The sequence below is a fragment of the Eubalaena glacialis genome, chromosome 10 (genome assembly GCF_028564815.1).
Source record: "Eubalaena glacialis isolate mEubGla1 chromosome 10, mEubGla1.1.hap2.+ XY, whole genome shotgun sequence".
Taxonomy (NCBI): domain Eukaryota; kingdom Metazoa; phylum Chordata; class Mammalia; order Artiodactyla; family Balaenidae; genus Eubalaena; species Eubalaena glacialis.
Genome location: NC_083725.1, coordinates 96338826 through 96351645, shown reverse-complemented (window position 1 = coordinate 96351645; position 12820 = coordinate 96338826). Strand labels below are relative to the sequence as shown.

Genomic DNA, 12820 nt, shown 5'->3' with positions numbered 1-12820 from the left:
GGGTAGGTCCAGGAGTCCTGGTTTCATTCTAGCACTTAATTCCATATTTCACATCGAAAGAGTAAAGTGAGAAATATCCTAGACCTTCCTATTTACTGGCACTGCATAAATACCAAAGCCATTTTGTGTTTCTGATGTCAGGAGGTTTTCTTTCAAGCTAAGAATAGATTTAACATATATAAATCTAAATCAAAATCAAATTCCCCTCTTGTGGTTAGGAGGCATTAGGCAAAGTCTCGCCTGAGTGGACAGATGGCAGGTGCAGCAATGACCTTGGGCTGAAGCTTGAGGCAGCTCCTTGGCCCGATTTACATCTGCATTAATTGATTTATACACAGTGTTTATCCCCGTTCTATTCGGTGTTTAAAAGGGTCCATGATTTTCCTTAAACATGTGTGGAAGTATTTTCAAGGGAAGGAAGCCAAAGAGTAGAGAAAAGAGGAAGAATGGCCTAATGATGATATTTTAACTCTGTAGGTTTGAATCCAATCTGTGGTTTTAAAATTGTTATCTTTTATAATAAGGGCTTTTCTGTGTTTCAGGAAGAAGTTCAAATTCTCTTATGACAAAATTTACTTCACATGGAAAGAGGGCCACAATACAGTGGTAAATGAAAAGAGAAAGGTATTAAATATTATACCCTTTATATCTTAAAAAAATTAAGTGAGGATATGTATATAAATATTTGTATGAAAAAGGATCTGGAAGGACCTACCATATTTGCTTGACAACACGACTCTCGGAAATAGCAATGGAGCCAACAGGGCCTTTTTCATTTTGCTGCATACCTTGTGCATTACTTGAATTTAATAAAGTACTGTATATATTACTTTTACAATTTTTAAAAGCCAATGAAGATTAAAGATAAGCCAACATTTGGGGCTTCCCTGGTGGCGCAGTGGTTAAGAATCCGCCTGCCAATGCAGGGGACATGGGTTTGAGCCCTGGTCCGGTCAGAACCCACATGCAGCGGAGCAACTAAGCCCGTGCGCCACAGCTACTGAGCTCACGTGCCACAGCTACTGAAGCCCACGCACCTAGAGCCCATGCTCCGCAACAAGAAAAGCCACTACAATGAGAAGCCCGCGCACCACAACGAAGAGGAGCACTCGTTCGCCACAACTAGAGAAAGCCACACGCAACAACAAAGACCCAACACAGCCAAAAATAAATAAATAAATAAATAGATTTATTTTTTTAAAAAAGCCAACATTTGTCTGAGCTTCAGGTTGGAACCATGACAGAAAACCATGGGAAAATTCTTCCCTTTGCAGAATGAGAGTCCGTGACTTGGCTTGCCACTAATATAGGAAGAGGTAAGAAAAGGATTGGTATAACCCACCAAAACATCTGCTTAGGGCTCATAAACACATACCCAGGGTAATGAGGGAAGAAGGGAAGATCCTGAGGCTTTTGTTCACAGATGTGAAAACTAAGGCCCCAAAAAGTGACTTGATAAACAGCAAACAGTCAGCTACGGGTGACCCATTTCCTGAACTCACCCGACACAATTTCCCCTCACCCGGGCCATTCTAGACCTGAAACCAAACTCTGTTCTAATGTCTAGGAAGTGTCCACTGGCACCCCTGAAAATGAGGAAATGTACTAGAGGTACATGACACTTTTTATTTTACTGAAGAAACCCTTGAGGAATCTTCTCATTTTTAAGACCATAGGTCTAAAGGGAGAAATAATACCAATTCTACCAATTCTACATTTAACTAAATTCAATACTCATTCATGATAAAAATTCACAGCAAACTAGGAATAGAAGTGAACTTCCTCAACCTGACAAAGGGCCTCTACAAAAAAACAAAAACAAAAACAAAACTACAGCTAACACCATACTTAACAGTGAATGTTTTCCCTCCAAGACTAGGAGATCAAGGCAAGGATGTCCACTCTCCCCACTCCTATTCGACAATGTACTTGAAGTTCTAGCAAGTGCAATAAGGCAAGACAAAGAAATAAAAGGCATACAGATTTGAAATAAGGAAATAAAACTCTCTATTCATAGATAACATGATTTTCTATTTAGAAAAATCCCGAAGAGTCTATAAAAAGCTACTAGAACTAAAGTGAGTTTAGAAGGGTCACATGATACAAGATTAATATTTTTAAAATCATATTTCTATATACTAACAAAGAAATTTTTAAAGTACTATTTACCAAAGCATTGAAAAACATGAAACGCACATGTACAAAATTCATATGCTGAAAACTATAAAACATTGATGAAAGAAAAGAAAGAGTACCTAAATAAATGGAGAGAGATATGTTCCTGGGTCAAAAAATTCAACATGGTTGAGCTATCAATCTTCTCCAATTGACCTAGATTCAATGAAATCCCAATCAAAATTCTCTTTTTTTACAGAGATGGATGAGAAGATACTAAGATCTATATGGAAAAGCATAAGCCCTAGAATATCCAAAAAGATTTTGAAAATAAAGAAAGTTAGAGGATTCATACTTCCTGATTTCAAGACTTACCATAAAGCTTGAGAGGTGGAACTCAACGGGGGGAAATTTTATCCTGCAGGGGACATTTAGCAATGTCTGGAGACAGTCTGGTTGTCACACTGGGGTTGGGGGGGTAGCTATTGGCATCTACTGGGCAGAGGCCAGGAATGCCGCAAACATCCTACAGTGCACAGGACAGTCCCCCACAACAAAGAATTACCCAGCCCAAAATGTCAGTAGTGCCCAGGTTAAGAAACTCCGAGCTAGAGAAATCAAGACACTGTTGCACTGGCATAAGGAGAAAAGCATAGATCACTGGACTAGACTAGAGTCCAGAAATAAACCCACAAATATATGGTACCAAGGCAATTCAATGGAGCAAGGATAATCTTTTCAATAAATGGTGTTGGAACAATAAAGCATCCAAATGAAAAAAACATTAACCTCCACTATACAAAAATTAGCGTGAAACAGACCACAGACCAAAAACTATAAAACCTCTAGAAGAAATCATGAATGTTTGTAAACTTGGGATAGGCAAATATTTCTATCCCAGCACACAAAAAACACAAGCCTTAAATTTAAAAGTTCATAAACTGGAACTACTCAAAATTTAAAATTTCTGTTCTTTGGAAAACACTGTTGATAAAATGAAAAGAAAAACCACACAGACTGGGAGAAAATATTTGCAAAAAACCACATCTGATAAAGGACTTGTATCCAGAATATATAAAGAAAGCTCAAAACTCAATAATAAGAAAACAAACAATCCATCTTTTTAAATAGGCAAAAGACTTCAACAGGCACTTCAAAGTAGAAATATAAATGGCACGTAGAAGATGTAAAGATATGAGACAATAACATCATTAGTAATTAGAGAAGTGCAAACTAAAATTATAACGAGATACCACTAAAAAATTATTGGAATAGCTGAAATTTAAATTTAAAAAAAAGTTGACAAAACCAAGTGCCCGTGAGGATACAGAGGAGCAACTAGAACTCACATACATAAGAATACAAAATTATGCAGCCACTTCGGGAAAGGATTTGGCAGTTTCTTATAAGGTTAAACACATACCTAACATATGGCCCAGAAATCACACTCCTAGGTATTTACCCAAGAGAATGAAAACTGCCCACACAAAAGCCTTTTATGCCCAAAACTGGAAACAACCCAAATGTCTATCAACTGGCAAGTGGATAAGCAACTGTGGTGCAATGGAATACTACATGGCAATAAAAAGGACAGGACCAGAGGTGCAATGACATACATGATTCTCAGGAGCATTACATTCAATGAAAGGAGCCAGACACAAAACATTACATACTGTATGATTCCATTTATATGACCTTCAGTTAAAGGCAAAATTATATGGGCAGAGAATAGATTGGTGCTTGCCAGGTACTGGGTTGTTGGGGGAGAAGACTGACTGCAAAGGAGCAGGAGGGAATTTTTGGAAAGTACGGAAATGGTCTATATCTGGACTGTGGTTGTGGAACCATGAGTGTATGCTTCTGTCAAAACCCGTCATGCAGAACGCCTAAAAAGGGTGACTTCTACTGTATGTAATTTACACCTTAATTAAACTTGACTTAAAAAAAGACGAGTGGTGGCTCCTGGGTGTGCTTTTCGTACAGCATGACATTTCAAAACTCTGAATTCGTTGGTGACATTTGAAAACAAGATTTGAAGTAAAGATCTGGCTTTTCTTGAGAAGTCAGAACTTTGGCACCCTGAGCCTCATTGCAGCTGGGCAGAGACAGCCTCTTTGGACAAGGCAGGTACTTTCTGTCTTGCCATATCCTCCCTCCTGACCCAGAGGTACCTTACCAACCTGCCACTGAGTAAGGATTTCTTGTCCTGGGCTACAGGCTGCTTGAGGGCAGGGGCCAGGCCTGGCTTGGTCTCCACTATACCTCCAGGATTTAGGGAAGAGTTTGACCTGGCATATGCCAGGTGCTTGACAAATACCATCAAATCAGTGTGACTCACTTGCCACCATCCTATCGGCTACAATAACTGACATTTCCAATACCTGGATTGCCAGCTGCTCCTTTGGTCCTGGAGTCCCCACAGGGAGCCACCATCCAAGGCAGCCATCCCATGACCTAGAATAATGTGTCCCTCTGTGCGTTTAGAAATCCCCTGTAATGTGTTGTCAAGCAACGAAAATGTTTTAGGGTCATTCCAACTATTCATTTTTGTCTGGAGAAGAGTGGAGTTGTTGTTTGTTTAAAAAAAAGAAAAAAGAAAGAAAGAAAACCACAAGAAAGCCTTCAATAAGGGCTTGAAGGTTAATGAAAATGAAAAAGGAAAAGTGCACATTCATTTTGAATATTCTCAGATCATATTCTAGTAATTCAAGACTTGAGATAAGTAGGCTTCTGAGAGATTCTCTCAGAAGAATTTCAGTATCTCAGTTTCCACAGTGATGTTCGGTTTTAGAGAAGGGTGAGGGGCAGGGAGGGGACATCTGACTTCTGTTTGATGTCTGTATTAAAAGCACAGACTCATTAGTCCCAAAATCTTCTTCTTTACTTCGTGTGTGGGACGGGAAGGAAAGGGAGGCAAGTTTGGGACATCTTGCAAGTATCTTTGAAGCACTAATAATTAATATTGAGAGTAAAAAGTCTAAATATATTTTATTGGATTATCTATGCCTGGAAAAAAAAGCCCACCCAATCAAACACTCTTGCTATACATCTTTAATGTTAAAAAATAAGAAAGTACATGGCACAAAAACAGGAATATAGATCAATGGAACAAGATAGAAAGCCCAGAGATAAACCCACGCACCTATGGTCAGCTAATCTATGACAAAGGAGGCAAAGATATACAATGGAGAAAAGACAGCCTCTTCAATAAGTGGTGCTGGGAAAACTGGACAGCTACATGTAAAAGAATGAAATTAGAACACTCCCTAACACCATGCACAAAAATAAACTCAAAATGGATTCGAGACCTAAATGTAAGACCAGACACTATAAAACTCTTAGAGGAAAACATAGGAAGAACACTCTTTGACATAAATCACAGCAAGATATTTTTGTATCCACCTCCTAGAGTAATGGAAATAAAAACAAAAATAAACAAATGGGACCTAATGAAACTTCAAAGCTTTCGCACAGCAAAGGAAACCATAAACAAGACGAAAAGACAACCCTCAGACCGGGAGAAAATATTTGCAAATGAATCAACGGACAAAGGATTAATCTCCAAAATATATAAACAGCTCATGCAGCTCAATATTAAAAAAACAAACGACCCAATCCAAAACTGGGCAGAAGACCTAAATAGACATTTCTCCAAAGAAGACATACAGATGGCAAAGAAGCACATGAAAAGCTGCTCAACATCACTAATTATTAGAGAAATGCAAATCAAAACTACAATGAGGTATCACCTCACACCAGTTAGAATGGGCACCATCAGAAAATCTACAAACAACAAATGCTGGAGAGGGTGTGGAGAAAAGGGAACCCTCTTGCACTGTTGGTGGGAATGTAAATTGATACAGCCACTATGGAGAACAGTATGGTGGTTCCTTAAAAAACTAAAAATAGAATTACCATACGATCCAGCAATCCCATTACTGGGCATATACACAGAGAAAACCATAATTCAAAAAGACACATGCACCCCAATGTTCATTGCAGCACTATTTACAATAGCCAGGTCATGGAAACAACCTAAATGCCCATCGACAGACGAATGGCTAAAGAAGATGTGGTACATATATACAATGGAATATTACTCAGCCATAAAAAGGAACGAAATTGGGTCATTTGTTGAGATATGGATGGATCTAGAGACTGTCATACAGAGTGAGGTAAGTCAGAAAGAGAAAAACAAATATCGTATATTAATGCATGTATGTGGAACCTAGAAAAATGGTACAGATGAACCGGTTTGCAGGGCAGAAATAGAGACATAGATGTAGAGAACAAACGTATGGATACCAAGGGGGGAAAGCGGCGGGGCGGGGGGGTGGTGGTGTGATGAATTGGGAGATTGGGATTGACATGTATACACTGATGTGGATAAAATGGATGACTAATAAGAACCTGCTGTATAAAAAAATAAATAAAATAAAATTCAAAAAATAAATAAATAAAATCCTTTTGGAAAAAAAAAATGAGAAAGTACAAATATAATGTAATTATAACCCATCTGAACCCTCTTTTGACCCACCTCCCCTATGTCTCTGCTTTCCTTTATAAAGAAGACTAAAAGAGTTGTCTTTTTTACTGTCTCCGATTTCTCTTCTTCCTTTCTTTCTTGAACCCATTGCAGCAAGACTTTTGTCCCCTCCACTCTTAGGGCCACCAAACATCTCCACATCTCTAAATACAACATCCATTGCTAGTCCCTATTTAGCCTTCTTCAGTCTCTTTTGCTGGTCCCCCGTCTCCTGAACCCCTAAATGCTGAAGTATCCCAGGTCTCATTGCTGAGCTCTCCCCCTTCTCTACACTTTCTTGCTTAGTTGCGTGCTGATGGCTCCCAAATTTATATCTCTGGACCCAATATCGGCCTGGGATTCCAGACTACTTTGTTCAACTAGCTATCTGACATCTCCACTTGGATGTTTAATAAACATTTCAACCTTAACAAACCCAAAACCAACTCTTTATTTCCTACCCAAATCCTGAGCCTCCTGCAACCTTCCCCATCTCGATGGCAACTTCAACCTCCAGTTGCTTGAGCCAAAAACCTTGGAGCCATATTGGTTCCTCTCTTTCTCTCCCACCCCACCTCTAATCCATGAGAAAATTCTATTAGCTCCATCTTCAAAAGATGTCCAAAATCTAACCACTTCTCCCCACTGTCTAAGCCATCCTACCTGGTCTCCCCATTTCCACCCTTGACCTTACAGTCTTTTTTTTTTTTTAATTTTTATTTATTTTTGGCTGCATTGGGTCTTCATTGCTGCATGCGGACTTTTCTCTAGTTGCAGCAACGGGGGGCTACTCTTCATTGCAGTGCGTAGGCTTCTCGTTGTGGTGGTTTCTCTTGCTGTGGAGCACGGGCTCTAGGCGTGTGGGCTTCAGTAGTTGTGGCATGCGGACTCAGTAGTTGTGGCTCTTGGGCTGTAGGGCGCAGGCTCAGTAGTTGTGGCGCACGGGCTTAGTCGCTCCGTGGCATGTGGGTTCTTCCCAGACCAGGGCTCAAACCTGTGTCCCCTGCACTGGCAGGCAGATTCTTAATCACTGTGCCACCAGGGAAGTCCCGACCTTACAGTCTTTTGTCCCCATGATAGCCATAGGCATTTTTCTAAAACTGAAGTCAGATCACGTCACCTCTTGCTTAATCTCATTCAAAGTAAAATACCAAGTTTTCACTTTGTCAAAAAGTCCTATATGATGTGGGCCCAGCTCCCACTTCAACGTCATTTCTTACCACCTTCCCCCTATTCACTCAATTCCACATGGCCTCCCTGCTGTTCCCCAACCATCCCAAACACAGTCTCTCCTCAAGGCCTTTACAGTTGCTTTCCCCTCTGCCTGAATACCTTTCCCCAGATATCCACTTTTAGGTACCTACTCAAATGTCACCTCGACATGGGGGACATCCCCCATCACTCTAGATAACCAGGCACATGCGTGAGGGTACACATGCACATAGACATCAGCCTCTTGCTATCCTCTTACCCTGATTTATTTTTCTTACCACCATCCAACCTACATTTATTCGTTTATTTTCATTTGCTACTTAAAGTGGGGTCAGCATCAGCATCACCCTGATGCTTGTTAGAAATGCAGAACCACAGGCCTTATCCCAGACCTACTGAATCAGAATCTGCAACAGGATCTTCAAGTGATTCACATGCACAGTAAAGTCTGGAAAGCACTGGGCTAGTTCCTAACTGCCATGAGAATGGGAGCTTGTTTTCTTTCATTATTGTAACCTCAAAAAGCTGAGGTACTCAAGATACATTGAATGAATGGATGGATGGAGGGATGGATGGATGAATGAATGAATGAACAAATGAACTGTTGCACCTGTTTCGAATGGGACTCCAATCTGATGATGTACAAAATGTTGGAGAGGGGTAAAAACGACATCCTAGGTCAAAATTATCCCCCATATATTGTGCTCAATTAGAGATTCTTTCAAAATGCAAATACATTCCCTGAATAAAGCAGTCATTAACAACTTGCTGTGGATTACTTAGATGAGATAATTATTCTAACATCTAACAGAATCAGCCAAACTAAGGGAATAGGAGTGAAAGAAGGCTGAAACTTTAATGAGTACCTACTCTGTGCTGGGCATTGTAACAGGCAAGAGGGAAACAAAGATAAATCAGGAACTTACAAGTTGGTGGGAGAAGCAGAGGAGGGCCAGGGGGGTGGAGCGCCTGTGAGGAGGGCTTGAGAAAGCCCAAGGGCAGTGAGAGAGTCCAGGGTACTCCTCCCTATAGCATCCTGTGCTTCTGGCCACAGAAGTAAAGAACGCTTTACTTCTCCTCTGCCTGAAATGCTACCATCAACCCTGCCAACACCTACTCATCCTCCAAAGCTCGCGGTTTTCCAGAATTAACTGTGCCTTCATTTTATTTGCTCTGACCACACAGTATCAGAGTTCAAGGACGTGTATCACCCTGTTCATGAGGGGTTTCTACAAACTGTCTGACCCTTATGCATGTCTGTATCCCCTGCCCCAGCACAGCACCTGGACAGAGTAAATGTTCAGTCAATTTTATAAGAACAGCTAGCATTCACTGAGCATTTACTATGTACCAAACACTGTTTTAAACACTTCGGATATATTAACTCATTGAATCTTCACAACAACCCAATCAGATTGGAGCTATTATTATCCCCATTTTACAGACAAGAGAACTGAGGCCCAGAGAGGCCAGGTCACATAAAGGAATGAGCACTGTACCCACACCTAAAAGACACACAGGAAATGTTTACTGACATGAACTGAATGGAAGATCAGTAGTTAAGAAGATCGGGAAGTCAAATTTGAACTTTACCAATCTGCCCAGAGCCTCAGAGGGCAAAAGAGAATGGGGAGATGTCAGAGCTTGCTTCTGTAAAGAACCTTCTTTTCCACACCAGTCTCCCACATGCAAAATAGAAGTCAGGGAGCAAGGGTTTCCTGGAGATGGAAGTTAGGAGAGGAAGTCCGAGAGAGGACATTCAAGACAGCAGCCTTGAGAAGGAACCCCAATTCCTCAGGAATATTAAATCAAAAGAATTTGGGGTGGAGTGGGTGGAGGTGGGCTGGGAACACACTGCAGGGGCTCCAGGACACAAAGGTCCTATAGCACTGTCCAGAAACCAACCTATTTTTACCTATTTGTCAGCCAAGGCAAATGTCTGGCTTAGCCTTGCTTAGAAAACAAGATGCAGCAACCATGCAAATGACATGACTGTAGCAAGCTAGCACATTCAAGGGGATCTTAGAATTAGCGTTTGGCTTCTCATGCAACCCGGCCTCAGACTCACTCTACAGCGAGTGGCAGCACCAAGCAGCAGCTGTGCCTCAGAAAAAGTTCAAAACCAGGGAGTCCGTTGAAAGTCAAAGGTCTCAGGAAAATGTCATCTGTTCTCCTGCCTCCCTCCTGACACTGCTTCTTCCACAAACCCCTTGGGACTCCCTGCATCAGGTCCAGGACTCACTCACCCTGCAGTAAAGCTGCCTCAGGTAGAAATCAGAGAACAAATGAAAGCAGGCAGGAGGTAAGATAGGGAACCCAACGTTTAACTCTTCCGTTGAGAGAGAAACAAGTCATGTAGTTGAATCAGAGGCAAACACACAGGAAACCATGGAGACCGGTAGTAGACTCTGGATCCACAGGTGAGCTGGACCACGGGAAATTGGTCATCAAGAGTGACAGCAGAAAGGACACCCAAAAAGCACAGAGGACGCAACGAGTCAGTCCAATGAGAAGGAAGAAGACAGAGGACTACTGGTTTTTACCATCATTTAAATCAAAGCATCTTTCCTAGCGAACCCCAGGATCACCACACTAAGAGAAAAAACGAAAAGGACATCAGGGCTAAAAACAAAAGATACAGAACAGAAGTCCCCTAAGTCAGGCTCTGGCAGTCTGAAAGAAGAGCCAAGAAAAGTCACAGAGGTTGAGAAGGGGCAATGTACAAAGGTCAGAAGAAAGGTCAGAAATTCAAAGCCGATCAGAGGAAATCATCTGACATATCAGGCCGAATAGAATAAATACATAAAATCTAAATTTCACATATTACAAATGGTTGAACAGATTTTGGTATCTGCACTCAAATGAAGAACATCCAAAAGTTGGTATCTCAGAAACTGTTTACAAAACTATTAAGGATCTGATTCATTTTAAATAAAAACTCAAAGTGTGTTTCTGATCCAGTGAATACTAAGGTAATTACATGTGTCTGACTCAGAACTTACATTTTAACCATCAAATACACATCACTAAAAACTGCTAGAGGCATAAAAACTGGGGGCTAAAGTTCTTCGGAGGTTTTCCCGGGTCTCGGGCACACATCCAAAGATTACTGAACTTTCTCACCACTATAATCACAATAGACAATTCCTGGAGAGCAACTTGCACACATAGACACCTCATGTCAGTGACCTTTTAAGTGAATCAAAGGAAAATGGGCTTTGAATGAAGCTGTTGAAGACAGGAAATGTTTTTAACCTGAAACCCTCTTATCTAAAACAGTGTGAACTTCATAATTAGGAGATTTAATCTAATTTGGGGGACGAGGCACACTGGGAAAAAAAACAGTCCTCTTTAATCCTTGCTAAAAACCACAGAAGTACAGAAGCATACTGGCTGAAGCAAGGGCTATATTCCTTGATAAATGAAATGTACCAAGAGCCCAGAATTTCACAAACAAAAGCCTGCCCTTCACAAGTGCCATAGTAATCATTCTTATTTCAAAGGCAATTGCTGACCGCACAGGAAGTTTTGAAGAACATTAACCAAAAAAGTCCCCCTAAATAGTTACAACAGATTTTTTAAAACCGTCCAAGAAATTACAGAAATCTATTTCCTGAGGATTCTTGGGAGTCAAAAGAGCCAAGCGTGGTTATTTTTAACTAACCTCCTGCAAACAGTGGATTATATACTCGATCCCTTTGCAAGATGCAAGCAATTATTTTAGGTACCTCTATCCCAAAAGAAAAAGGAGTCTCCTGTCAAGACAGAGAGGAAAACGCCGACACGGGAATTGCCTAAAACTCTCTGGGTCATTTCGTGCAGTTAAAACAAAGTGGACAATCGTCAGGGAGCCCAAAACATAGTAGACGTCCCCACTTTGTGTGTCCTACTAAAACACATCCCTTTTCAGGTGTCCGAAACACAGCATATCTTTATCTAAATGAAGCGTGCCTTGGGGACCGCTAGGAAGGACCTGCCACTTGTCCAGAAGGAAGATGCGTATGCACCTCTTTTTACTTCCCCGCCCAACGGTGCCTTCCCGGGAGACAGATTTCTGACAGTTCGCCTGCTGTTGCAGCAGCAAAGGGCGGGGAAAATCCTAGCGCCGGTGCTGCAAAGACCTCTCCATCCACCGCCACCCGGTCAGGTGCCGGCCCCGACGGGCAGCCCCGCTCCTCCAGAAACCTCCGCGGGCACAAAGCAGCCGCCAAGTGCTTACCCGAGTCGGCCAGGCAGTGCTCCGGGAGGGCTGCCAGCAGCAGGAGTCCCAGCAGCAGCAGCGGCGGCGGCAGCAGCGGCGGCGCATCCTGGAACCCGGCAGCCCGGGGGCCCCTCACGCCCGGGCAGCGCGCGGCTCCCCCGCCAGCCCGGCCGAGCCCGCACGCCCGGATCCGGCCCCTGCGCCTCCGCACCTCCGGCCCATCTTCCCTCGGGCCCTGGGGCTTCGCCTCCTGCCGAGCCATGGGGACGCTTCACTCATCCAGGCCACTGCCTCGCTCCGCACCGCTCCGGGGAGCCCAGCCTTCGGCGCCCCGGTCCTCACCGGGCATCTCCGGCCACGGCCCGGGCGCCGGAGGGCGGGGGCGCCGGGCGGCGCGACTCGCTGTCTCGTGCTGCCGCGCCAGGAGCGAGCTCCGCGTAGCCGCGGCTTCACTCGCGCAGGGGCCGGGGCCGCATGGAGCCGCGGCGGGAGCGGGCCGGGGTTCCCACGGTGCCGGTCGCCGCGCGCCGGCGCGCCCGGGGCAGCGAGGGTGGGACGGGCGCCGCCCGGAGCCCCCACCCCCGGGCGGGCTCCCGCAGACTGAGGGGGCGAGGCTGCGAGCCGCGGGGGCCGGCAGCCGCTGGGCGCGCTCGGGGCCCTCCCTCCCGCCGCCGGCTGCAGCCTCTCCGCCGCGCTCTCCTCGCTCGCTTGCTCAGGCTCGGGCTCGGGCTCCAGCTCCGGCTCAGGCTCCCGGGCCGAGAGTGTTA

The 12820-nt window shown here is 43.6% G+C and overlaps 1 protein-coding gene across 1 annotated transcript in view; it reads right to left on the bottom strand.

Annotated features, from left to right (window-relative positions):
• KIAA1549L (KIAA1549 like) overlaps nt 1-12820 on the bottom strand; it is a 294252-nt gene that overhangs the window by 280993 nt on the left and 439 nt on the right. The window contains exons 3-4 of the mRNA XM_061203754.1: nt 12396-12820; nt 12072-12303 (exon numbers count right to left, since the gene is read on the bottom strand). Of these exons, the coding sequence (XP_061059737.1) occupies nt 12072-12303; nt 12396-12820 (657 nt within the window). The remainder of the gene's footprint in view (nt 1-12071; nt 12304-12395) is intronic.